Source organism: Bacillus rossius, chromosome 8, assembly GCF_032445375.1.
Source record: "Bacillus rossius redtenbacheri isolate Brsri chromosome 8, Brsri_v3, whole genome shotgun sequence".
Lineage (NCBI taxonomy): Eukaryota > Metazoa > Arthropoda > Insecta > Phasmatodea > Bacillidae > Bacillus > Bacillus rossius.
In genome coordinates, this window is record NC_086336.1 from 6025983 (window position 1) to 6050804 (window position 24822).

General features: G+C 32.8%; 1 protein-coding gene across 1 annotated transcript in view; it reads right to left on the reverse strand.

Annotated features, from left to right (window-relative positions):
• Positions 1-3636: 3636 nt before the first annotated feature.
• Positions 3637-24822, reverse strand: part of LOC134535509 (homeotic protein Sex combs reduced-like) — a 151124-nt gene continuing 129938 nt past the window's right edge. The window contains exons 4-5 of the mRNA XM_063374649.1: positions 13449-13661; positions 3637-5947 (exon numbers count right to left, since the gene is read on the reverse strand). Of these exons, the coding sequence (XP_063230719.1) occupies positions 5835-5947; positions 13449-13661 (326 nt within the window). The 3' untranslated portion in view covers positions 3637-5834. The remainder of the gene's footprint in view (positions 5948-13448; positions 13662-24822) is intronic.

Sequence of the window (24822 nt, forward strand, 5' to 3'; positions counted from 1 at the left end):
TACAAGAAAACAGTAAGTGGCAGCAGATAAATTATTGCCTAATGGGAATTATGAACCTTCTGTAGAATACTGATAGATTAATTAAAATTGGGTTAATCGTATATTACGAGAAAATTACTTTATTCCGAAAAACCGACACTTATAGCCTATGAAGAAAAGCAGCTTTGTTATGTTGTTATAGGTACAAGATGATCTTGAACTGCAGGTAAAAAAGGCAGTAGAGTGTGGAGATTGTTCATGCAATAGCAAGAAGTGCAACCAACGTAACTCGACTATTAAGGTTCAAACTCATTTGCCATGAAAGTTTCTTAAATATCATGTCATTGTCCTTGTTTCAGGATAGTGTTCAAGAACCACTTACTTACAAAGTGTTGCTTAGAATATATTTATATTAAAATTTGTCTCCAGATATGTGTTTGCTTGACTAAATACGTAACAGTCATTCACTTGAAGTTCATTTTCAGTTTCCCGGCTGGGTTATTATTGCAACTTAGTTTATATTATTACAATGTATAAATATTTCTTCATTTGGTTCTAAAATTAGCAAAAAAAAACATTTCATCTAAGTCGGTGAGTTAAACTGGTATTTTTTAAACAGATATTCACTAAGTGTAGCTAATAGCTTTAAAATGTTGGTGGCATATAACAAATACAAGGGAGGCATCATATGAGAAATTCAGAAAGAGACCTTAAATTATAGTTATGACAGTGAAATAAAAAAAATAAAATAAAAATGGCGTGTAAGAATGAGCTTTAAATAAATTAGCCAATAAAAATCATTACTTAAATAATTCTCTTTAATTAAAATAAATTACTTGCAATGAAACATAACATGTTATAAGTGAACACACGATTTTTTATGATTAGTCTCAATATAATGAAAATCTCTGATAGTAGAAATGATATAATATAAACGCGTATGGTTTTTCTATCCTATAGCTATATAATTACGCTTATCACTGTCTTAATTATCGCGTAACGCAAAATATATATGTACATATACCTTGGAGACAAGTGTATCATGAAGCACAAGTATTAGCCTACTCCATACAGGTGTGTATAAAATAGAAAATGGAAGTATAGTAGGAGAGTAACATTTGAATTACAGCTACATAAGTGGAACACGCCTTGGTTATTATATTAAAATATTTGTTATATTTATCAATTTTCAGCACCGCCTTGGGTGCCTTACAACCAACTATGCTTATAATTACTAAAAAAAAGTCTTATATATCAGAAACTTTAGCTCTTTACGAAAAACGGTAAAGTTTTTTTTCCTTTTTTGGAAATCCAAGTGTGCGTCACTGGGAATCTTTTGATGATATTTAGAATTGTGTACTTATGCCCTTACGTAAATATTTGTTTTTACTTATTAAATATGCTTATAGTTTTTAAGTTTACAAAATACGTTTGTATGCCCTTAAGTATTTTTTGATAATTGCTTTTTTGTATTTATGCAGTTTTGAAATTTTATATTTTTTTCTTCTTTTGTGATCACTTAATTTCTTGCTGCTAAAATTCTATGTAGATAACACAGCTGCACAATATGTATGTATATATTTTTTCAAAAATAATTTCATCATTCGTTATATATATCGGAAATTATTTTCATTTGCACAATATTAAAATAAATATAATTTTTAATAAACATTTTGGTTCTATTAAATTAAAGTGTTGGTATATTCATAATTTTACAAACGCCGCCTTAGGCGCCTTAGAACCGCATAGTATTTACATAATTTTCCTTACGATTCACTATCTAAATCATATCTTCTTCTCCCGATCTCATTTAGAACTCCATGTAAATCCCTGAGTGATTGAGAGTTTACATGGAGGATTTATTAAAATTACGGTATAAAAATCATTTTGCGTTGTTTTTACGCATTTTAACTAATAACAAAATAATGGCGCGCGAACGCGTTCGCCAATGTAAGGCCACGGGACCCCAGGTTCGCCACAGCCAATGTCGATCTCCACGTTATACCAGGGGCCTATTTCCCAAAGGTACAAGATTGTTACTAGCGTGTCAGATTTACAAATTTGTAATAATTTCCAGTTACAAGTGTTTCACAGTCGTGTAAACTTGTAATGCAAAGTGAATTTTTACAAGTTTACAAGAGATTTATTTATAGGATTTAAAAAAATAAACAAGTTATTGTCAAAGATAGCTTACCATCTTGTAACTGACACGTGTTTTTACTAGTAAAATTTTACCTAGTTAACATACAAGAAAGGTTACATTTACAAATTTACTAATAATTCTCCTAGAAAGACGCTGTGGTCTAGCTTTCTTCTAATTAGATTTTTTAAAGGTACAGAATTGAAGGATAAGAAGCCAATTTATATTGTAACAACACATCAATAAATATTCTGTACAATAATTAGTCTTTTCGGAAAAAGATTCGTTGGCTAAAAGTGTGGTTATAATGCAAAATATTGTCAGTTATAAATTTACCAACTACACTTGTCACACACAACTCAGACATTTACTTATCAGTGATCACTTTGAAAAATTATATATGAAACATCTGTTCAAAACAATTTGTGGTAACAAGAGCTTCTTTTTAAAAAATGTTAATACTTAGAAAGACTTGCACCTTTGAGAAACCGGCCTCTGGAGTAACACTTGATACTTGATGTGGACCCAAAGGAACAAATTTCATTACGTCACGGAATATGACAGGTAGGCAGCGTGCGGCGCTTGCATTTCTCGCAAACTGCTCAACTGACAGCGTTACAGACTTATAGTCTGTTATTTTATTGACTTTCTAAAATATTTGTATCATTGAGTACAGTTGAACCATTTTTTTACATTCAAAAGTGACCAATTTTTTATGCGTGAGCTATTCCCCCCCCCCCCCCCCAATTATTACGAGGCTTTTGTGTAAACACATTTTTTTATGAAAATCGTTGAAGAAATATTTTTTCCTTAATTTAATAATTGTAATATATTTTTTGTATTTTTAAAATTTGCAATATTTAACAAGAATACAGATTTGTTAGATTTATTGAATACAAGTTACTTCCAACGAGCGGTTTGTTCAATTGTTTGCAAGAATTGTAAATGTCGCTTGTAGATATTTAATATATATTTTTAGTAATGTTTGTGTTATATATAGATAATAAGTGGTTTATCACATATCACACCCATGTTTCTTTCAATATTCGTATAAAATATAGAACTATAATTCTAATCCAGTGTATTTTTTACCCGATGATAAAATAAATTTTTAATGTATTAATTGGATATTTAAATAGCATTCTTATAAATGAAATAATATTACCTGTTTACATAAATTGTTTAGTTGTTCAAAAATAGCTTTGTCGTAAATAATGTAATTTCAAAATTTATTTACTTGATACCATATAATTATAAAAAAATAAAAATGCTGAACAATTTATTGATTATATTACATACATATTTTTACTATAACCAAAAAATTGAGATACACATTATTTCCAAGAGACTGAAAAAAAGCTGTTAAAGTTGATGAAAAAGAATATGAACCAGAAAAAAATTTCTGTACACACTACATTTTTCTACTTCTATAAAACTAACTGTAATTAATCTAACAGAGTTGTACTTTTATTATTTAAAAATAGGTTTTTTAAAAGTAGAAAAAAATTACATTTTTCTTTGAAAGACGAAACGTCATTTATTATCTAATTTTACTACAGGAAAGGAATATATGAGCGATCAGAACATTGGTCTATAGTTTACTGAGACTGATAAACATTTATAAACCAAATAATAGAGTCAACAAAATAGGAGATAACATCTTTTTTCACATTCACAAAAATACAATACAGAACATACAACTGATAATTTGTACACTCATCATGTAATAGCTATATACAAGTTATCATCACTAGATTCAAAAAAGTAATCAACCGTACAGTCAATACTATTTTTACATTCATCACATTAAGTCCATTCAGTGGCCTATAGGTTCCACTGTTCAACATTGTTAATAATTGTATACTTGTTTATATTTACAATTTTTCTTTAGCCGATCATATTCAAGCAAAGAACTTGTTCATTGTTTTTACTAAAGTATTATTTAAAGGACTAGATAAACTTCTTACATTGTATCATACTTAAAAATCGTTCAGATTGAAGAACGATTTAAACATTACTTTAAAAATAATATTTTGGGAAAATTTAACAGGCCAGAACATAAAAACATAATGTGCAAAGTTTAAACCTTAAACGTTAATGAAATTTATAAAATAAATACTTTAATTATTTGTTTTCCCCCCTTAAAAACGTATTATTCAAATATAAAGTCCAAAACTGAAGTTCCACCGAAAGAAAAAAAAATTGAATTAAAATAAGTTATAGTTAATTATTGAGTATGTTTCCCTTAAAAGCAATATATTATCGATTTAAATATTGCTATCTTCATTTCTAGAAATTAATATATAATTTCTAGTTAATGTTCATCTATGAGTAGGAATACGGTCTTGATTTGAGATCTGATGCAATGTTATAAGTATGCGCCGAATATTTGTATTTTATAATGCCAAGTCGCAGTTATAAGACGAAATTGGCAAATATTGCTGAGATAACATGTACGTTCATGCTGAATAAGTGTGAGAGAACGCTGAGTAAAAATTTATTACACAACAATTTTTTTTAAACATTGTTAGTTACATGGTGAAAATATGTAAAACCAACTTCGTCCTTAACAAACTAATTTTTTTTATGGAAGAGCAATAAATAATAAATCCAAAAATTAACCATCTCTTTTTATCGAACATAAAATTTTAAACAAAAAATCAATGTACGTGCGAACAAAATAATGTTATGTTATTATGCTTATCAGCTAAACAATAACAGAAAAAAACTTAGTTAAAAATATATTGATTCGTAAAGAAAAATCCATTTTTTCTTTGTATTTTTTGCGTCGAATGGAGTTCATACTGTGGGTTTCTTAGTTTAAGTTCTATTGTTGCAAGAAACACAGAGTATGTTGTAAGTTCATTTTCTGAAGGTTATGTCATAGTAAAGTAAATAGTCTTTTGAATATTTTATCGTTGGCACACCTCACCGCTGTACTGTCATTCTGCTGCAGAATGTTCAATACGTAAGCACCTTTGGGTCGTAGGGCAAATATCACTAGCTCACCGCCGCTTTGCTGCAGAGTACACAGTACGAATGCGATTCCAAATAACGTTTACGAAAGACTTAAACGACGACATGCCACGGCAGAGTATCAGAAACATTTCTAAGTTCAAGCTTTTTATTATGAGTGCACGAGAACACAAACGTTTATATAATTTCGAACTATGTTGTTCTAGGCTATCCTATCATTCAAAATACATCCACGTCAAATTGGCAAATGCTAATGTTTAGTTGCGAATTCCAGGATGAATCAAAACTTGTGAGATTTTTGTCACTGAAAAGAGGAAATGTTTACTGGAAAACGAAGAAAATATATCGATACACGATACCGTTTTAACGTGGGTAAACTTTAGAAGCCAAGACATTATAGAAACTTAAGGATGCAAATGCCTGCAATACCTTTCACTCAATATTTTGTCCCTTTCTAGAATACTTTCTGAGGACTCTTTTTTTTTTTTTTTTCATTCGCACATCGTGTAGTTCATTCGACCATTCTCGCAGATATTTGGCAACAGCGCGGGTGACAAGAGAAATGCGGGGATTCCCGCCAACGTGTGCTCCGCAGTGTTGCCAAAATGCGCGTCCCGCCTCGGCCGCGGGCAGTCGCCGTCGCGCTGTTGCCGCGTCGCCTCCTCGCAGTGTTGCCACGTCACCAAGCTGTGTTGCCGCTCGCCCCGAGTGCCTACTGCTGGTGGGGTGGCCACTCATACTAGCTGTACGGACTGCCGCACGCGTAGAGCCCTCGCTGCATGGGCCCCATGCCCATGCCCATGGCCTGGTGGAACGCATAGCCCTCGTCCTGAAGAGAAGCCAGGTGGAAATCTGCAATGACACAGGAAGGACGCTGCGATCAAAGAAGATAGTCTTCTCTGTCTTGACAAGATTAGTGGCTATTGCACAGTGACACAGACAGACATTCGCTACATTCCCTTAAATTATTCAAAACAAATTTCTGATCTATGATATTCCAAATGCATTTTTGCTATAAGTAAATGTGATAAAAATACCAATGTAAAAATTAAATAAACTTAAAACTGAAAAATTATTGTGTTGTTAATGCAACAAATTTTGTTTTAAATAATTTAATAATCTTAAAAATAATTGCTTAATTTTGCTTTAAAAAAATTTTGTCTGCTGTAAATAATTTTCTCATTTATACTTCATATAATTATACTTATGTCAAGAGTTTAAAATAAATATTTTTTTATATACTGTACCGTCAATTAATAACTTTATTTAGTAACGTTTTTATCTAAAGATATAACCCATCATTAGGGACCGGAAAAATTTGCGGATTCAATGACCTCTAGGATAGCCTCCATTATCCTCTGCATTTCTCAAGCAAACTCGCGTGTTCATTGGGTACTAAATTGTGAGGTGTCTCCACTGGGTAGCTTGTGATTCGACGCTTCTTTGGTCGATAGTCTCTCATTGGCCCAGAGAGCTTCAGTTAAACTGCGATCCAATAGCAGAACCAGCAGAATTGTACACATGTTTGAATTTCAGCCTATCACGAAATGAATCCGCGAATTTTTTCGGTCTCTACCCATCATGTTACCATCTTATGGTTTTTTGGAGACAGAAGTTACGTTTTATTAATTTGAGTATTTTTGTTGTGTAACATCTTGGCTCTCGAAATTCGGCATTTTCTAGAAGTAATTATGTGAATAGAACGGAAGACGCATAAAACGAACATGTTTAACCACAGTGCAGCAATCTGCGGCCGGTGGCTCTAACCAAATTCACAAAACAAAAAAAAGGTTATTTTATAAACCTTTTTAGTTAATTTTAACAAGATAGGCAGTATTTTAATAAAACGCCGTGTTGAAAATCAGGTCCAAACCGATGTTTAGTATTTTGTCAACTCTTCTTCTCTTTTATCGAAGCCATTTCATTATAAAGTCGACATAGCTGCTACGGCGAATTCTGGCGGCGAGTACGGAACTAAGTGTAATTTGCGTCAAGAACTGTAGTTTAAAATACAAATTGAGTAAATCTTTATCACGGTCGGTATGATTTAAAAAAAATTACAAGTTAAAATAAGTATCCGAATTTCGTGTTAAAAGTATATTTGTAACATGTTAACACATGAATGTGCTCGTTACCGTGGTTAGATATTACACATCTCTGGCGAGTACTGAAAAACTAGATCACATTTGTTTTCATGTTTACTTAATAATAGGAAACCTGTAAACATATAATTTTTAACTTACAATAATTGTTGTAGGTACAAATCTGAAACTGTTTCCTTTAGTTGCGAAGGATTAAATTAGAACATATTTTACATAATTGACTATTTGCAAATAGAGTTTTTTTAAGTGTTTGTGCATATACGTGTGAGTCTGAATTTGACATACAAACTTTGGCTGCTGGTTTATCACGACAAACTAACTTGAAAACACAATACTGCTTATTGCCTTGATTGCTTTCCAAGGCTGGTAGGCTATACGTTTTTGAAGTTAGAGCTGAAAAGTAATTTTATTTTAAATAATTGAGAAAGTATTTAAGATGGAACTGCAAGTGACTGGATTAGGTTCAATTGAATAAAGTTTTACACCCAAAAACATTTTTGTCGTTGTCACCAAAATTATTTTATTAAAATAACTTGGCGTGACATCTTATATATTTACATAATTTGTAGACGTGTAACCCCTCCCAATTAATTCAACGAAAAATTTTGTGACAGTGACATAATTCTTGTTGGTTGTAGAGCCACATTCAATTAAACATAATCAAGATGCTTAGTCTGCCATCTTAAATACTTTCTCTATTATTTACAATAAACTTATGTTCAGCTCCATTTTCAAAGTGATATACCAGCCTCGGGAAGTACTTACGACCAAAAGTTGTATAGATGTTATCAACATACTTTGTCATTATGAACCTGCAGTCGAATTCAGACTCATTCTTTATGCACTTCTATAAACATGGTTTGATTTGAAAAACAGAGGATGTATTAAGATTTCTAAAGAGAAATAATCATAATAAATAGAGAATGAACAGTATTTATTTTACTATTTTATCGTTTTTGTACATGGAATGAGCATTAAAACAAAAATCATCGCACAAAATTATAACCTTACTGTACATGTATTTACTTCTTACACACTATCGATTACAATAATAATTTAAATTAATATAAAAAAAAACAGCTTTGTATTTACACAACAAAAAATTGTTAATTCTTCACAACCATGCCATAGTAAAAAATAATTGTAAACAAAAATTAGACTATCACACCCCATGAATATCATTTTGGTTTTAAAAAACGTCTATTTATGTTCCATTTAAAAAATAAAAATAAACATTGAAAGTATTTAACTTATTAAAGTATACTACTTTACTTCATGCTTGCCTACGGTGCCTCAATATAATTCATCTGAATGTAGTTCAAATGAATTTATTACTTATTTTAACAGAATAATATTTGTGTTATAAAGATTTAAAATTTAAATATAAGCGAAATCAATAAAATTTACATAAAATCAAACTTCAATTCAACTAAAACAACGCCAAGCAATTTTTTTTAAAACCTATTATAGCAAAACATTAATTTGCTTATGTTTTCTATGTAAAAACAAAATTTACCTTTAAAATTTTGATATAATTATTTTTTTCTCTAAATACAAAATGCAACACTTAAACACCCTATCATACATGCAGTGCATTATTTTTAAGCCAAAATCGTCTACATTGGCTATTATTTACTTCCATAAGAATCCCTGTATGATTCCGAATTTGTTATAACTGTTGGAAACAGCTTGAATCGCACATATTCACATGACATAATACAATAACATACGTACACACAAACCATAGACAAAAATATATACTTATTAGATAACCAGGTTGGAAAATGCCGAATGTTCTGTGTGTCTGACCATTTAATTTAAGGTTAGTATTTACATGATGAGAATTGGAACAGGTCTAACTGTGAGAATTATTTCATCCGGGGAAAGTGAAACCAAAAATAAAACCAGTGACTCATCGCGAGTTTAATTAAAACACAATTATTGTGTTTCAAAATAGATTATTTTGTGCGTGGCAATACCTTGTGTTCAGCAAAATGCTGTACGGAGCTGGCAACTCATGACTATAAAGCAGAGGTTCATGTAAGCGTGAATCACTCAGGAAACTGTCCAAAGAAAGCCACAGGATGTTCCACTACGGTTTTGCACACTATTAAACTCGTGATTCATCGATGAGTTAAAGCCGCTTATTACCGACATTGGTATAAGCAATCACTATTAACACAAGTTTAATGTAACTGTACAGTACTATGTTTAAAGCCTGAACGAATTCAATGACTGAGCACATTTAAATCATCACCTTTTTGGGGTCATGTAAGTATCAAAATTGTCATGCGCATTCAAAACAACAAATAAGAAGTCTCAAACTTTAAAGTTCATAAAAATGATTTTTCATAACAATTTTTTGATTCACATTTAACAAACGAACTCCTAAGTTATGAATTGTTGCTACAAATCAAGGGTTTTAACTTGTGAAACTCGTTTGAACGAAACTGAATCGCTTAAGTTGTAATAATAATTATAATTTAAATAATCTCTAAAATGGCTGCCTCAAAGATTGGTCCAGTAACTTGGAAATCAGATAAAGTATCGTCTTTTAACCTCGCTTGAGTTATTGCTTAACATATAAGTTAACTAGATAATTTTTTTGATAATAAAAACATTTATCTTGCTATAAGTACCAACTTTTGCTAAATCTCTAAGATTTTATCATCAGATTTCTGACTTTGAATGTTGCAGCGGTTTATTAATGATAATGTTCCATTTTCCTTTATTCACACAATACACTTGACAGATTAAAAAAAAAAAAATTTGTTTCAAACATTTTTATAGTAGAAAAAAATTGGTTTCGTTCCGTTTGCCAGTCTTTGTTTCTGTGCTGGAATAAAATACACTACATACACAGGAGAGTTATAAAATACGTGAGACCCCGGAGATAAATTTTGATTTTGAATGACAGGAGGATTAATTTTAAAATTATTATTTTTATACTAATCAAAAACTATTAACTTTTCTCTCGTGCAAGATCAGATCATTGAAATTAAGTCGGTTATCGTAGAATATTTTAAGGTAATTTTTGTTTTGAAGTACTAAATGTTATTTTGCTAAATAATGTTTAATTCTTCAGTAATTTAAGGTGTAGCCAAGCCTAAAAAAACGAGAATGATCTTTTAAAAGTTATATCAAATTTTGATTTCTTTGAATACGGTTAGCTTTGTGAACAATATAAAGGTGGTCTTAAAATATAAACCTCTAAAATAAATGTTTAGTTATTTCCATTCGAAAAAATTTGTTCTTTTTTATAATTGAAAAACATAAAACATAATTGAATTTATACTTAATATTAAGTTATTTCATCCAATTAATTTTTCCCAGCTCTTTTTATTTAAATGTAGCTTAAAACTTTCCAAAAAATTCCTAAACTAAAAAAAACTTTGCAATTATTTACTTATGTCCTGTTTCTAAAGTTGATCTAAGATATAATCTAATAGCAATTATTTCTTCATAATTTATATTCAGTTTTATAAATATGTCGTTATAAAAAAAATATTCTAAAATTCATTAATTCAAGTTCAATATATTTTTGAAAGTCAGTAGTGTATAATGTAATAAATTTTTTTATAACCTTTTACCTTGAACCACTTCATTGTAAATAAATATTAACACCCCTATGTAGCCTTGTTTCAGCTATAGTTCGGTTTTCGCATTACAAATTTAAACGTGATTTTATTTAATGTTCTCTTAACAAAACGTAAAAAAGACTAAATTTTTATGATAGGTAGTAGCTGTGAAATAAAATAATAAGGTGGTAGCAACTGGAAAGTAACAAAAAAAAAAGTTAAAGCGTTTGCTTTGTTGCAGCCTTCTGTGATGCAATATTTACGTTCAGCACATTAACAGAGTATTATTGATTTCACGTTATATCTACCTGAGAATCGCATTACCACATAAATCGTTTTCTGCTAAACGCATTGAGGGAACGTAAACATTAGTATATCCATGACAAACAGTACTCACATTAACTAGATGACATACTATGCTTACTAAGAAATACATGTGAAAGAAAACACTTGCTATGATTTATTTACACTGTTTAGAAGATATAAGTAACTTAACAAACTAAATGGAACAGAAAATATACTATATTATTGATAATGTTGTTCCGTGCATTATTCTTAACAGTGACTTCCTAAGTTGTTCTGTTTTTCGTTTTAAATTCACAATTTAGAAAAAAAACGTTTATGATTTCTTTAACAACGAAGACGTGGGAAATTTTTCTTAAATAAAACCATAAGAACATTATAATGTGTTATATTTATTTTTTGCTTAAAAAAATTAAAAAAATTGTAGAAAAAAATTACAAGGCCGAAAATAATATCTAAATCTTCAAATATGTGTTAACAGAACAATTCCAATTACACTGCCATTAAACTAAAACCAGTTATGGTTAATTAACAGATCACAGCCACCAAAGAATCAATAATTTGATTCCTCCTGTTAATTGTTTCGTAATTTATTTACAAAGAAATAAAACCCTGGGTGTCTCAGCTTTGTTTACAGAAATTATGCAAAATAGCTGTAGGCTTGGATAATATCTCGGTTTCTATGTATTTTTGTTATTATAAACAATAAAAATATCTGATTTTTTTCTGATATGATTCAAAACGCTGTGAATTAAAGTAAAATTTGGTTTACATGAAAATAAGATCTTTAATTTTTTTCAGGTATTTTCTACTAACAATAAGATTGAGAATTTCAGATTTGATTATGCCCTAACAAAATAATGGTTTTTTGTAAAAAAAAAAAATCAATCTTTTTTTTCATGAACGATTCAGTTTTGATTAGCATTCTCATTTAAGCAAACAAAAACAGTGCAGTGTGAAACCTAATGACCAATTTATATTGTATGAAAAAAAGTATACCTAGATAAAAATTTAAAAAGAACACACAATGTTGAAATATTTTTTAAACGTAGATTGGCACAGCTTTTACGTTTTCTTATTCAAAGGAGTACAAAACTTATGAAAGTTGATATTATTTTGTCATTTAGATTCTTATTTACACATTGGTCATAATTGTGGGTGAATGAAAAAAAATCAATGAAAACGCACTCTGAAAAAAAAATTAGTTATTATCTTATTCAGGAAAACCAGTAATTATGTAGCACAAAATAACTGAATTTTTGACAGGGTAAATAATCTGTTGACTAAAACGTAATCCAAAGTAAATTTTAATGGTGAGGAATGAAGCTTTTAGAGCAAGCTGGCAAGATTAGTAATGATTTTTTAACTATGCTTATATCCTGCTTGCATGCATGTTTTTTTAAAAGATTAATGCAGGCTTATCCTGTCCTTTAGATTCAATAATTTGCTCCCTAATTCACTATAACTGAACAAGGTAGTGATTAGCGGAACAAGAAAAAGTTTTTTCTCATAAAAATGCACCTCAATTTGTTCAGAGAAGTATGAAATTCATTATATTTCTACAGTGAGTGATCGGAGTTCTCGCTAAAATACTCCGTTGGCCCGGTATCTGTAGACACTCTGGAATCTCCACGGATTATTTTACCAACAAGACAAACTACAAGCACTTGCGTGCAGTTGCCGTTTGTTTCGACTCGCACCAAGGCATCCTCGCTCAGTGTTAAACCAACTGTTCTGAACTTCTAATAGGGTTCAAGTCATTCAAGACCAAAATATCTTCTCTCAGTGACCGAAGAAACTAAGCAAATGATGAATATTCGGGACGACCATTTCACGAATTAATTAAACAGCGAAACATACAAAATTTTTTTTAAGCGAGTAATACACCAATTTATAAAGATAATAAGAAATCCTTTGAACACACGAAAATAAATTGATAATTTTGATAACATTTGATTGTACAATGTAATAATATATATGGAATATTATCATACTAGTTCATGGTATGTGAATGGTAAATATATGTTTCTTGGCTCCACGCATGGGTTTTTTTTCTGACTGTATAAAAAAAGTTTTAATATATCATTCCTAATTTTCCAAAAAAAAAAAAAAAGTGAAAGTTGATAACCGGCTTTACGTCGAAGCCCAGAGATAAAAGCATCCGTGAAATCACCGCGGCCGAGGATGAGACAACACAGCCCGTCTCCGGGCACCTCGGGGGCCTGCTGGGGCCTGCTGGGGCCTGCTGGGGCCTACTGGGGCCTAGGGCCTAGGTGGCGAGGTGCGCGAAGTGGTGCGAGGGCGGGGGCCCGAACTGCGGGTGGTACTGCGACATGTACTGCGACATGTGGTACGGAACGATGTTCATACTGGCCATCTTGTGCTCCTTCTTCCACTTCATGCGGCGGTTCTGGAACCAGATCTTGATCTGGCGCTCGGTGAGGCAGAGCGCGTGCGCGATCTCGATGCGCCGCCGCCTCGTCAGGTACCTGTTGAAGTGGAACTCCTTCTCCAGCTCCAGCGTCTGGTAGCGCGTGTACGACGTGCGCTGGCGCTTGGTCTCGCCGTTGGCGTTCACCGTGCCTGCGAACACACGGGCCGAGCCCTCACCACCTGGCACCATCACCCGCTGACACCTTGTTCCGGGAAGCAGTTTTGGGCACAGCCGCTAGATAGTACAGGATGTCCATAAAATAATGTCCCAGTTAGACTTTTTACAAATCATTCACCAACTTAAAGGTAAACCAACCTATTTTTTCTTTAAAAATGTTCAATTGTTAAAGACTGGAAAATTTCGCTCTTTCTATGACCTCTAGTATAGACTCCACAACCCTCTACATACTCAGGATAAATGCCACTTGCTCATTGGCTATTGACTCGTGACACCTGTCAACTGGGACGCTTGCGATTTTTTTTGTTGAAGGTTTTCCATTGGCTCAAAGTCCTTCAGGAAAACTGTAAACCAATCACAGAAGCAATATAAAGATACAGTTGTTTGGGTTCTAGCATATCGTGAAATGAATCCGTGAATTTTTCCGGTCTCTATCAGTTGTTAGGGATCGGAAAAATTCCCGGGTTCAATGAACTGTAGGATGAACTCCATAGTTCTACGTACACTCGGTTAAATGCCACCCACTCATTGGCTGCTGTCTTGTGAGACGTTCCAGCTTAGCAGCCTGTGATTCGAAAAAGCTTTGTTTGGGTGTTTCTCATTGGCCCAGAGTCATCCAGGTGAGTTGTGAACCAATAACAGAGGCAGCACTGAGGTATAACGATTTGTATTTAAGCCTATCGCGAAATGAATTCGCAAATTTTTCCGGTCCCTATCAATTGTGTTGTTTATTTACACGGCACACGTCCAACCTGAAAACCAATTCTTCCCACACTTTTCGTAAAAATGTACTGAGTAACGGAAGCAATAGCCTCTTAAATTCTGTGTCTCAACTCTGGAAAATCATAAGGCAGCAGCGGAACGTAGACACGATCTTTGATAAAGCCCTTAAAGAAAAATAAAAATAGCTTGGCGTTATGTTAGGTGAACGTGGAGGCCAGCGAATAAGAGCTCTGTCGTCTCTAACTACCTGTACCATAGGCGGGTGTTTTTTTTTCCACGTGGGGGATCACAATTAAACTTTGAACGGAACGCACGTTGAACTGAAATTACAGATTCCTCTTAGTGAATTGCAGAAGGGTCGTTACCACAACGCAGAAATACCATAACGCCGAATGTCAAAATTGACCACAACGCCGACATCTAGAAAACTGCTGTGTTCCACAACGCCGAAATAACGGAATGAATTTGTGTGTGTTTCTTAAATGTAGGTACCTTAACGCTGAAATACCACAATCAAACCTAACCTTACCTAACCTAACCTAGCGTAATATAACCTAACCTAGCGTAATATAACCTAACATAAATAAACCTAGCCTATCCTAGCCTAACCTAGCCTAACCTAGTCTAACCTAACCTAGTCCAACCTAACCTAACCTTTGTGGCAGTCTTGCAATGACATTTTTCGGCGTTAGTGTATTTCGGCGTTGTGGTAATTCGGCGTTGTGGTAATTCGGCGTTGTGGTAATTTGGCGTTGTGGTACACAGCAGTTTTCTAGCTGTTGGCGTTGTGGTCAATTTGGCATTTCGGCGTTGTGGTATCTCGGCGTTGAGGTGCGTTCCCATTGCAGAACACAAAACGATTTACGCTCTGGAGTCACCATTTTTCTTAGGTGGCGCTGCAAGCGAGAAAACAACAAAGCAGTTCTCGCGCATGCGCTTTACCTATAACTGTTTGAGTTACTCTTTAATTGTGACCACGAACTAACACTCTTCAACGCTTAAAATACTGGTACTATTAAAATTTATAACAGGGACTTTTTTTTATGGACATACTGTGCATTACTAACATAGCTATACGGATTGCGAGAAGTAATGCATTAGCTATTATCAGACAAACAAACCAGTAAAAATGTATTCCCTTTTTTTTGGTAGCCAAATGCTTCGTGGAATTTTGCACATCCTAATAATTTATATAGAAAATGCTTTTTTTATTACAATACATCATTAGGTGTTTCTCGCAGAGTAAATCTCTGTTAATTCGCAATTAGTTATGAAGTGGTAGAATTAACATTATAAACCTAACACTTTGGATTTGAACCTCCGCCTGAGATATTTTCTTGCTAGCTAGCAATGGAACCTAGGTGGGCTTGTTAGGAGGAGTGGTGCGATCAGCCAGCCAAAGCGACTCCTGCTTGTCCCTTTGGTTGGATCCATGGTGGGACGGGGTGGAGAAGCAGAAGGCTGCTGGGTGCCAACAACATTATCATGGAGATGACATGGGGTGAAGTAGGGTAAGGCACTTTATACTTCACCATCCTGAACATCACAGAACGTATGATTTACCACCCCTGATGGAGGTATATAAAAATTAATTTTAATTTCAGTCGTAAAGGGTGTATGTCCTCTTCCGGGTAATTATTATATGTTTACGTTTAACACTGTTTAACTTGTAAACTTTTTGAGTAGCCAAAATTAAAAAAAAAGTGAAAAATATATAAAGTGCATACTTTTCCGTTTGGAAAAATTGAATTTTAACCTATTTGTCCAGTTTGCATAATGAGAACCAAAATTAATAAAAAAAATTTAATGTTTATGTCTAAGGGTAATGTTGGTTGCTACTGCATGTTTTGGTTTAAAGATTAAAAAAGTTTCATTTTTTTAGCCTCTTCAAAAACATGAAAATTCTGATGATTTTAAAAGGCGAGGGAAACATTAAATAATTTTTCTGAAAGAAATTAAACCATTTCACACAACAGCCAGTAAAAATTTATTTTAAACATAAAAAAGTTCCAGTTTTGCATAACATTTCATTCTCCTTATCCAAACTACGAGAAAACGTTTTAAATGCAACACTGCCAGATAATCATGCAAATATATGCGATGGATTCCATTTTGTGAAAGTTCAACCACTCAAAAATTCGGCAAGTTCAACCGTGTGGAATGTAAAGATGAAATACACTCTTAAACTCAAACACTTCCATTGAATAAAGGCTTTTAAATTTTTCCCACAGTGCAAGCACTACATTGCACTCGGTTTTTTTTTTGTGTGTGACGAGCGAACATGGTGCGGGAAACCAGCTGGACAAATGCCCGTTTTGCACATGCATGGTCGTCCCCTGATCCAGGTTTTGCTTGCTGCTGTTTTACCGAGGGCTCTATCTCTGTGTCTGTGTTGTTCATTATTGTAGCTCATGAACAAACATTTCCTCGGTTTGTCTCCACTGTGTTCGCTTTATGCGTACCTCCCTAATGACTAGAGACCTGCCAAATTCGCGGATTCATTCGGTGATAGGCTAGAATTCAAACACATATACCTCTTAGATAATTTTTCTATTGGCTTACTGTTCATCTGGACGAATCTCAACCAGTTATAAACCCTCAACCAAAGAAGGATCGAATCACAGACAAACCAGCTGAGACGACTTACAAGTCGGCAGCCGATGAACTTGCGTTATTTGCCCAAGTGTACAGGGGTATGTGCAGTCTATCCTGAAGGCCATCGAAACAGCGAATTTTGCAGGTCTCTACTACTGACATAATTTCAACTAGAAGCAAAGCATTTATTTCAGGCTAAAAAATTAAGCCTTGTTTTAGGATTCTACGTTTCGCGGTCGCTCGGATAAAGGACAAAGGACAAAGGATATCGCTGGTCCGCGGTCATTTGGCATGCCAGGAGTGGACATCGGTACCTCGTCACGTCTATCGCGCGCGGGCCTCAAAGGACGCCGACAGGAATCGGCGGTGGGCTTTGCTCGGCAGATACAGTGCTTCAGCACTACAATGCCCACGTGCCAGTGTGCGGACACTCGGCCACCTCCGCCTATTTCCTGTCGGCCACCTGCCGCCCACCGCTTGTGCAGAGGGGAGTCGGAAACGCAGTTTTAAATATTTTATACATTGATTCTTAATTTAAATTTATACTCAAATTTATAAAAGTGAACTCAAAGTTAAAAAAAATCTATCGTGATGAGCTTAGATAATATTTTTTGTGTCCAAAACAAACAATAAGAAAATTATAAAAAAAAACTAATAACATTGAACTGTCCTCTCCACCTTAAATTACATACTTTAAAGCAGTAGTGGCCTCTTACCATAGAACGCAAGCAAAACAATAAGGTAGGGCCTATAAGTACCTTTGTGCTTTCATTTATTTCCGAGTGAAACATGCACCACTAAAATTAAAATAAAACAAATATTTAAGTGTTATTTATACAACTATTAAATGCATAGCATCAAATATTTTGTAAGTTTCTTTCAATCTTGTACACGATCAGTGCAATTGTTGATATGAGTCGTTTACTCATTTTTACAATAAAAAGTTAAATAAGGTTTGTCGTTCAATTATTTTAAAACAATGACAAAACAACAGTTATTAATCAAGTCTAAAGTACTATTTATACGTAGTTGCATACTCCATTTCTAATCACTGAACTGTACGTTTATTTTTCATAAACTGTAGGCTGATCGCGCTGGTACATATCGTTTAAATTTCTCAATATAAAACCACACTTGCTCACACTAAATTAAATCACTACTAAGAAAAAACATTGACGATTCAACTCGCATTTTTTCCCTCGTCACTACTTGAAATTCTTCTAACAAGTTATAAACAGATACTTTTTATGTCCAAAGAAAAACAATAATTGTGAAGTTTTACTAAATGCCTAATAAGACATTGGATTCGGAATTTTTGTGCTGTCATCATTTGTGGTTTTTTTTCGTTTGTTAGTCCATTTTTCTTTGTTTTTTCCTTGTTTGTTGACCATATTCCTGTTGTGGAATATTGTGTGGCGTTAAATCCTGACAACAGCAATTTTTGCTTAATTTGTGTTTTTTGTCATTTGTGTTTTTTTGTAGTTTTCTTCTGCAGACATACATGTACTAAGCAATGGCGTATGTCCAAAAGCCTACATCAAGTCATGCACTCCAATTGCACAAATCTTTCAAAGATAATACCTAATAAGACACTTGTAACTCGGCACTACAGTGAAAAATTCTTTCTAAAAAAAACCTGAAAAATGTTTATGTTGATGATGTTGATATGAAAATGAACTGCATTTTTTGTGTTCCTCCCTTCCCTAAATAAACTACTTCAGAATAGACACATTCAACTTAAACTATATGAGTTTATTGATAATTATTAGAGGTGAATCCTATTAGCATTCTAACGCTTTATAATTCTTCAAAATATATGTTTACACAGCACAAGCAACAGAACAAGCAATTATACTTAGTTACTTCTTTTAATTTTTAAAATTTTTAAACTAAAGCTATTACAATTTTTTTAAAGTCTCAATTTGAAGTAAGCATCTTTAGTTCATTGGTAGATATGTTTTAACTTTCTTGTATTTTGTTGGTTGGTTTATGAAATCACAATGGATATCATAATAATGTTAAAACGCTTATATTTTTTTTGTTACTTCAACCCTAATCACCAATAATCTTTCAGCTAATCTTTTAAATAAATTATATAGAAATGCAGTTTAATATATCAGAGCACTTCACGTGTATTGACTATATATATACATAATTCTACTAATTTCGTTATGCTATGCAGCTAGATGCAATTACCATTCTATAACACTAATTTTTGCTCGGTCATAAACATTTTAATAATTAGGGTAAAAATTAGTTATTCCTTTCAAGCTATAAGCCACACAAAAATGAAACAATTTAATTTCATCCCTCAAAACTGCGCCGAATTTTTTAATTTCTTGAATATAATATACTAGGTTCTGTAAGAATGACAAAGTAATTTCATACTTAATCGAGATACTAATTATATATAATTTCAGCTAATATTATATGTTTCTTCTCACCCATTTCGTTATTTTTTCTTTTTAATATTTTCTACATGCTCATAAAACCCTAAAATATGAAGGCATGCAAAAAAAAGATCAATTAAATCCGAGTTATAAAATGACATTTATCGTGTACAGTTAGTTCTAATTGCAAGTTAAATTATTAGAATAAACATGCACAGACTAAAAATATCTAACTCAAGTTTGAATAAGTAGATAAATAAGTAGTGTAAAAATATAGGAAAAATTTATTTTTAAAACAATGCTATTATAAGGCTGTACGATAAAGGAAATTATTCATAGTCATTGGAGATAACCTCTGATAGGTGAACATTTTATTTATATCTCTAACATTGAATACCTGACAATTCTTGACTACTTGAACCGAAGTAAAAGGCGAAATTAAAATAAGATAATAAGTTCTGAGAAACTGGATTGTAAAATAAATTCACCAAATATTGTTGTTCATTATTTATTTACTGAAAATAATTACCTCTTAATCAAGTTATATATTTAATTAAAAATAGGTGGGCTACAATAGATTACAGTAAAAAATACTATTGTGAATGTTAAGAAGAGAAAATTAAACAATTCTTAGTAATTGCATACTGTGATATTATTTTTTGCTGCATTAGTCATAAATTCACATACGTTTTAGGTACTAGCCGGTATCGATTACTAGCTAGATTACTTGTTCGACACGCACGCTCTACTGAACCACTCAAGATAATCAATATCGACTAATGGAAGGATTTACCCAGAAACAGTAAAGTGTTTTATTACCCCCTCCAAAAAAAGTATTGTGTTACTAATGTCAAGTAAATTAGGGCCTAAATAGCTTTATTTCTCTTTTCTTTTTACTGACTATTTGAAAAAAAATACTAATGCTCTAGAACGAAATAAATTATAAATTAGTAGGCATAAAATTAAATCTAAATAACGGTATCACTCAATTTTTGACAGCAAATATTTTGATTAATTTATTTTTATCAATGTAGATTTAATGCGTTTATTTGTCATGTTGCAAAACAGTAAACTCCCATTTGGAAGGTATTAGGTTCGATTTATTCTTGTGTCACAGGAAAGTGATAATAGTTTATGGCTGTTTAACTTTTCTTTAGACAATAGCCAGTAGAATTACTTCCCAATTATCTAACTAAATTAAAGTTTTGACGTGCAACCCTCTTAGCGGCTGGTAAAGACTTTAACCGTTTCTTAAAAATAAAACGAGAAATTTGAATAAGAATCAGGAATATTTATATATTGTCTGCATTGTAATTGAAAAAAAAAAATATATATATATACATCACTCATTAACTCAGGAAAAACATGAACTATTCTAAACAAATCACCGTAATTGGCTACATCTAACTACCAGTAATTTTAAAGATTCCCTACCTACCAAATATATTTTAAATCGTTACGGCTCATTTCAAGTTTTGAAACAGTTCTAAATGAAAGTTGATTATATTTTAAAATAATAAGTACTGTTATGATTTCGAATACAAGTTTTTTAAAAAAAACTTTTATATTTAGAGTTATTTTGAATGTTTTTCAGCACAATATACTACATAATTAATTCCCTTTAAAACTTCTTTGAAAACCTCTTATAAACAAGAATAGTTATAGACTGCTGCCTTATTAAGCTCTGTAAATAAAATTTTTAAAATATATTTGACCATTTAAAATAACATATTAGATTTCATTTTTTGTATAAAATTTTATGTAATAATATTTTAATTCTGTACAAAATGCATAACCGTAAGATATGGCTTAAGAAGTAGGAAAACTTTCTAAAGTAGCATAAGAGTTAGAATATAATTATACATGAAAACTCACACTGAGTTGGTTTATACTAAAATAATGTATAAATAATTATTCGAGCGTAGCAAGGTCAAGCAAAACCCTCCAACATAATTCCCAAACTTTTCCAGGTATTGTATAGTTTCTCAAAGATTAAAACATATTATATTAAACACATAACATAGTTAAAATTTTTTCTCTCGTCAACTTACGTACATAGTCACAAGCACTCGCATACTTTACAATGTCGTGAAAAAAAAATGTTTACAGAGTAACAAAAACAAAAATCCTGGAAGCAATACACAACAAATACATGTTTCTCTTATATCACACTCCGATGCACTACCACACCCGGAATTAATTCTTAAGTGCAAACAAATTACAACTTCACTCAAAATACTTTACGCACGAGCACTATAATAAAGACAAAGTTATTGTTTAACGATTCAGTATTAGTATTTTTCTATTTAATTTAATTTAAACCAAAGCATATTTTTCTGACTATTCCTTTTTAGGTAGATTTAAAATAAATATTAACTATTGGAGACGTTACCATGGCGGGACTTTAAGAAATTTTTTATATAGTTTTAAATTTCATGGTCCACAGACACCAAAACCATCGTCATCATTTATATGTATATATTTAGATATATAAAGATTGAAGATTAATATTGAATTAAATATGGCTTTCACTTTCTCTATCACGTAAAGTGGGACAGATAAACTCGAACGTGTTTGAAACTCCCAAATTTTGTTATTGGTCTGAGCAAACTCAACATTTTCGCCAGCAATTTTATTTATTTTAACAATAAAAATATTGCATTACGTTACTCTATAGAAATAATTTAACTTGTTATGACTCTTTTTGCATTTATAAATTTTTAAAACACATTTATAAGAACAAATTATATTAATACTAGGTGTCGTATTAAATAAATGGCATACGATCTTTAAAAGCTATTTTATTTTTGAACAGTAAAATTATTTACGTAGTCATTTCACATTTATACCACGTGTTCTTCACCTTCTGAGTGCGGGTTTCCGTCAGGCAACCAACATAGGTATTATAGAACCAGGCCCTAGTGACTTTTTCGACGTCGCCTAAACGCTCCCAAACTATTCGACCAAATTAATTGGAAGGTGTTGGGAGTGAAAGTTTGACGGGGGCTGACGGTGATCACGCAAGCTGCGGAAGTCTGATTGGCCGATTTAAGAGGCCCGCCTCGTCAGGGGTGTGTGTTATTGAGGCGGGATGATAAGCGCGACGCTCTCTGGTGCTTCTAGCGCGGTGTCTCCTCTGGACTGGCGCGCAGTCTTCTCTTCGTCACAGGACAACTGTGAGATCTGAGCGTTGACCGTAACATTATATGGCGGATAAATGAACATACAGGTGTAATGCAGTCCCTAAAGTACTTTAAAGAATCTAAACCAGTTGTTTTACACCTAAAATTTACTTAGAAAACAAGAGTTTTAGACATTTTAACTCTTCTAAAAATACAGTTTAAAAACTTAACCCCCAAAATCAAAAGTACTTTTCGGCCCTCAGCGAACTCTTAAATGCTTTTTGTAAGCAGGCCACCACTCGGATATCTTGAGTAGTTTTGAAAACGCGTTGTTTTTTTCTGTAGCTCTGCACACCGTGTGTGTGCGCGGGTGGGCAGGGGCCTTAAGACGGGGTCATCGCCCGCCCTCCCGCTGTCTTAAGGAGGTACCTACCGCCGCTGTTAAGAGCGAGCGCCGAGCGCGCGGAAGATGAGCTATTGCCTCGCGACCGCTGGTAGCGCTGTAATCGGATCCCCCTTCCACCTAGCGAGTCTACATCCCCCCCTCTCTCTCTCGCCCCTTCCAGCGAAGGGAGGGGTGAAAGAAGGGTGGGATGTAGCCACCCCCCCCCTCCTTCGTCCACCTTTACAAACCCCGCGGGCACATAAATCCCACTCGCTCCCAACCCCTTTTCCGCACTATCTTTCTTATGACCTCGTGGCACGTGGTATGGCGGTGGTGTCCCGCCCCTGCGAGGCATGCAACAAGTCGCCCTCCATACACAGTAGGGCCTCCTCCTCCTGGGCTCGCAATGAACAGTGCGTGAACACTTCCCTGGGGTGTGTTTCAAAAATGTTCTAATCGTTTCCAAAAATTGAACATTAAATAAAAAAATAGTGTTTAATTTAAAACAAATAAGTTAAAAACGTAGTAAAAGAAAATTGTTGTGTTTGTAGACTTAGTATTTTGTATTTTTATGTCATATTAGTCAAATATCTTTCAGTCGGACAAACGCATCATTAAATGAACTGATTTTTTTTTGCGAGTTCATGTTATTACAAAATTCAATATAATTTTTACAACGTACACTTAAACAGGTAATTTTACAGTATTGAAGTCAATCGAATTTTAATATATATTTTTTACAAGGGGCTGCTAAAGAACAACACCGAAAAAAAAAACCAATTAATGATAATACCCTTTAGTTCACTAGGTTGTCGAATATTTTCTTAAGTTCCATTTGTAGTAAAAGTGAAATCATTTTACAATCTAACGTCACCGATAAGATATTTATTTTTAATTTTATTTGATATTGCAAGCTTAAGTGCAAATTGCGTAATCAATAGTGGCAATATAGCAAATAAGTTATAAGAAATTAAAATGATATAACATAATTATTTCAACATGATATTTGTTGTAAATGGTAGCAACTGAAAGTAAAATTCTTCACATTTTCTTAATAACATACAACGTCAGCCTTGTTTAAATTTAATTTGACTTACGCTTATTCAAACAACTGTAACATTCATAAAACAGCCGGAAAATTAGGATAACATAAATTGTTTTGTTCTTTTGTAAGCATTCAAAAGTTAAAATAAATTATCCAGTAAGTGTGTTAGTTGGTTGAAAGCTTGAACAAGGCAGCGGGATTAATTGGTATGTTGACAAGGGTTGTAAACCTCACAAATTGGGGCAATGAAAGCGTGTTATCGTAAAACGTTGGGGTGTTATGCTTCCGTTTTTTTTTTTAAGAAACAGGACCGCGGTAGGGAAGATGCGAACTGAAACTAGCTTAAAAAAGATTGGGATATGGTGGTGGCCCCTCATTGTCCTAAAATAAAAATGCAGCCATCAAATCAATAAGATAAGATTTATTACATGCATAATTCATAGTTATAATAAATATATTAGAGCATATCTGCTGTATTTAATATAAATAAAGTATAATTTCTTTAGTTAGCTCTGGCTGTTGGTCACGTGATGTTTTCTGGCGTACCAATAAAACAACAATAATTTTATTCTTTCTACAGTACAGTCCAAAAGTAAGAATACATATACTTTATTTGCGGAACATTTATTCTCGTTCTAGCGTAAGGTTTAACAATCGATTTATTGTTTACTGCAGTAAGACATAAGGAACAAAAAGAAATGAAAACAAAATAACATTAGGAAATTTAAATAAATCAACATTAAAGAAAGACACGGAGGATTGACTCATTTTTCTTTAATCTATGTTGCTGCAACTTGGATTGAATGGAAAACCAACCTACCGTCTAATTACTTTCTGAATAAAGAAACAGCCTCTATTTCCTTTATGGTATTG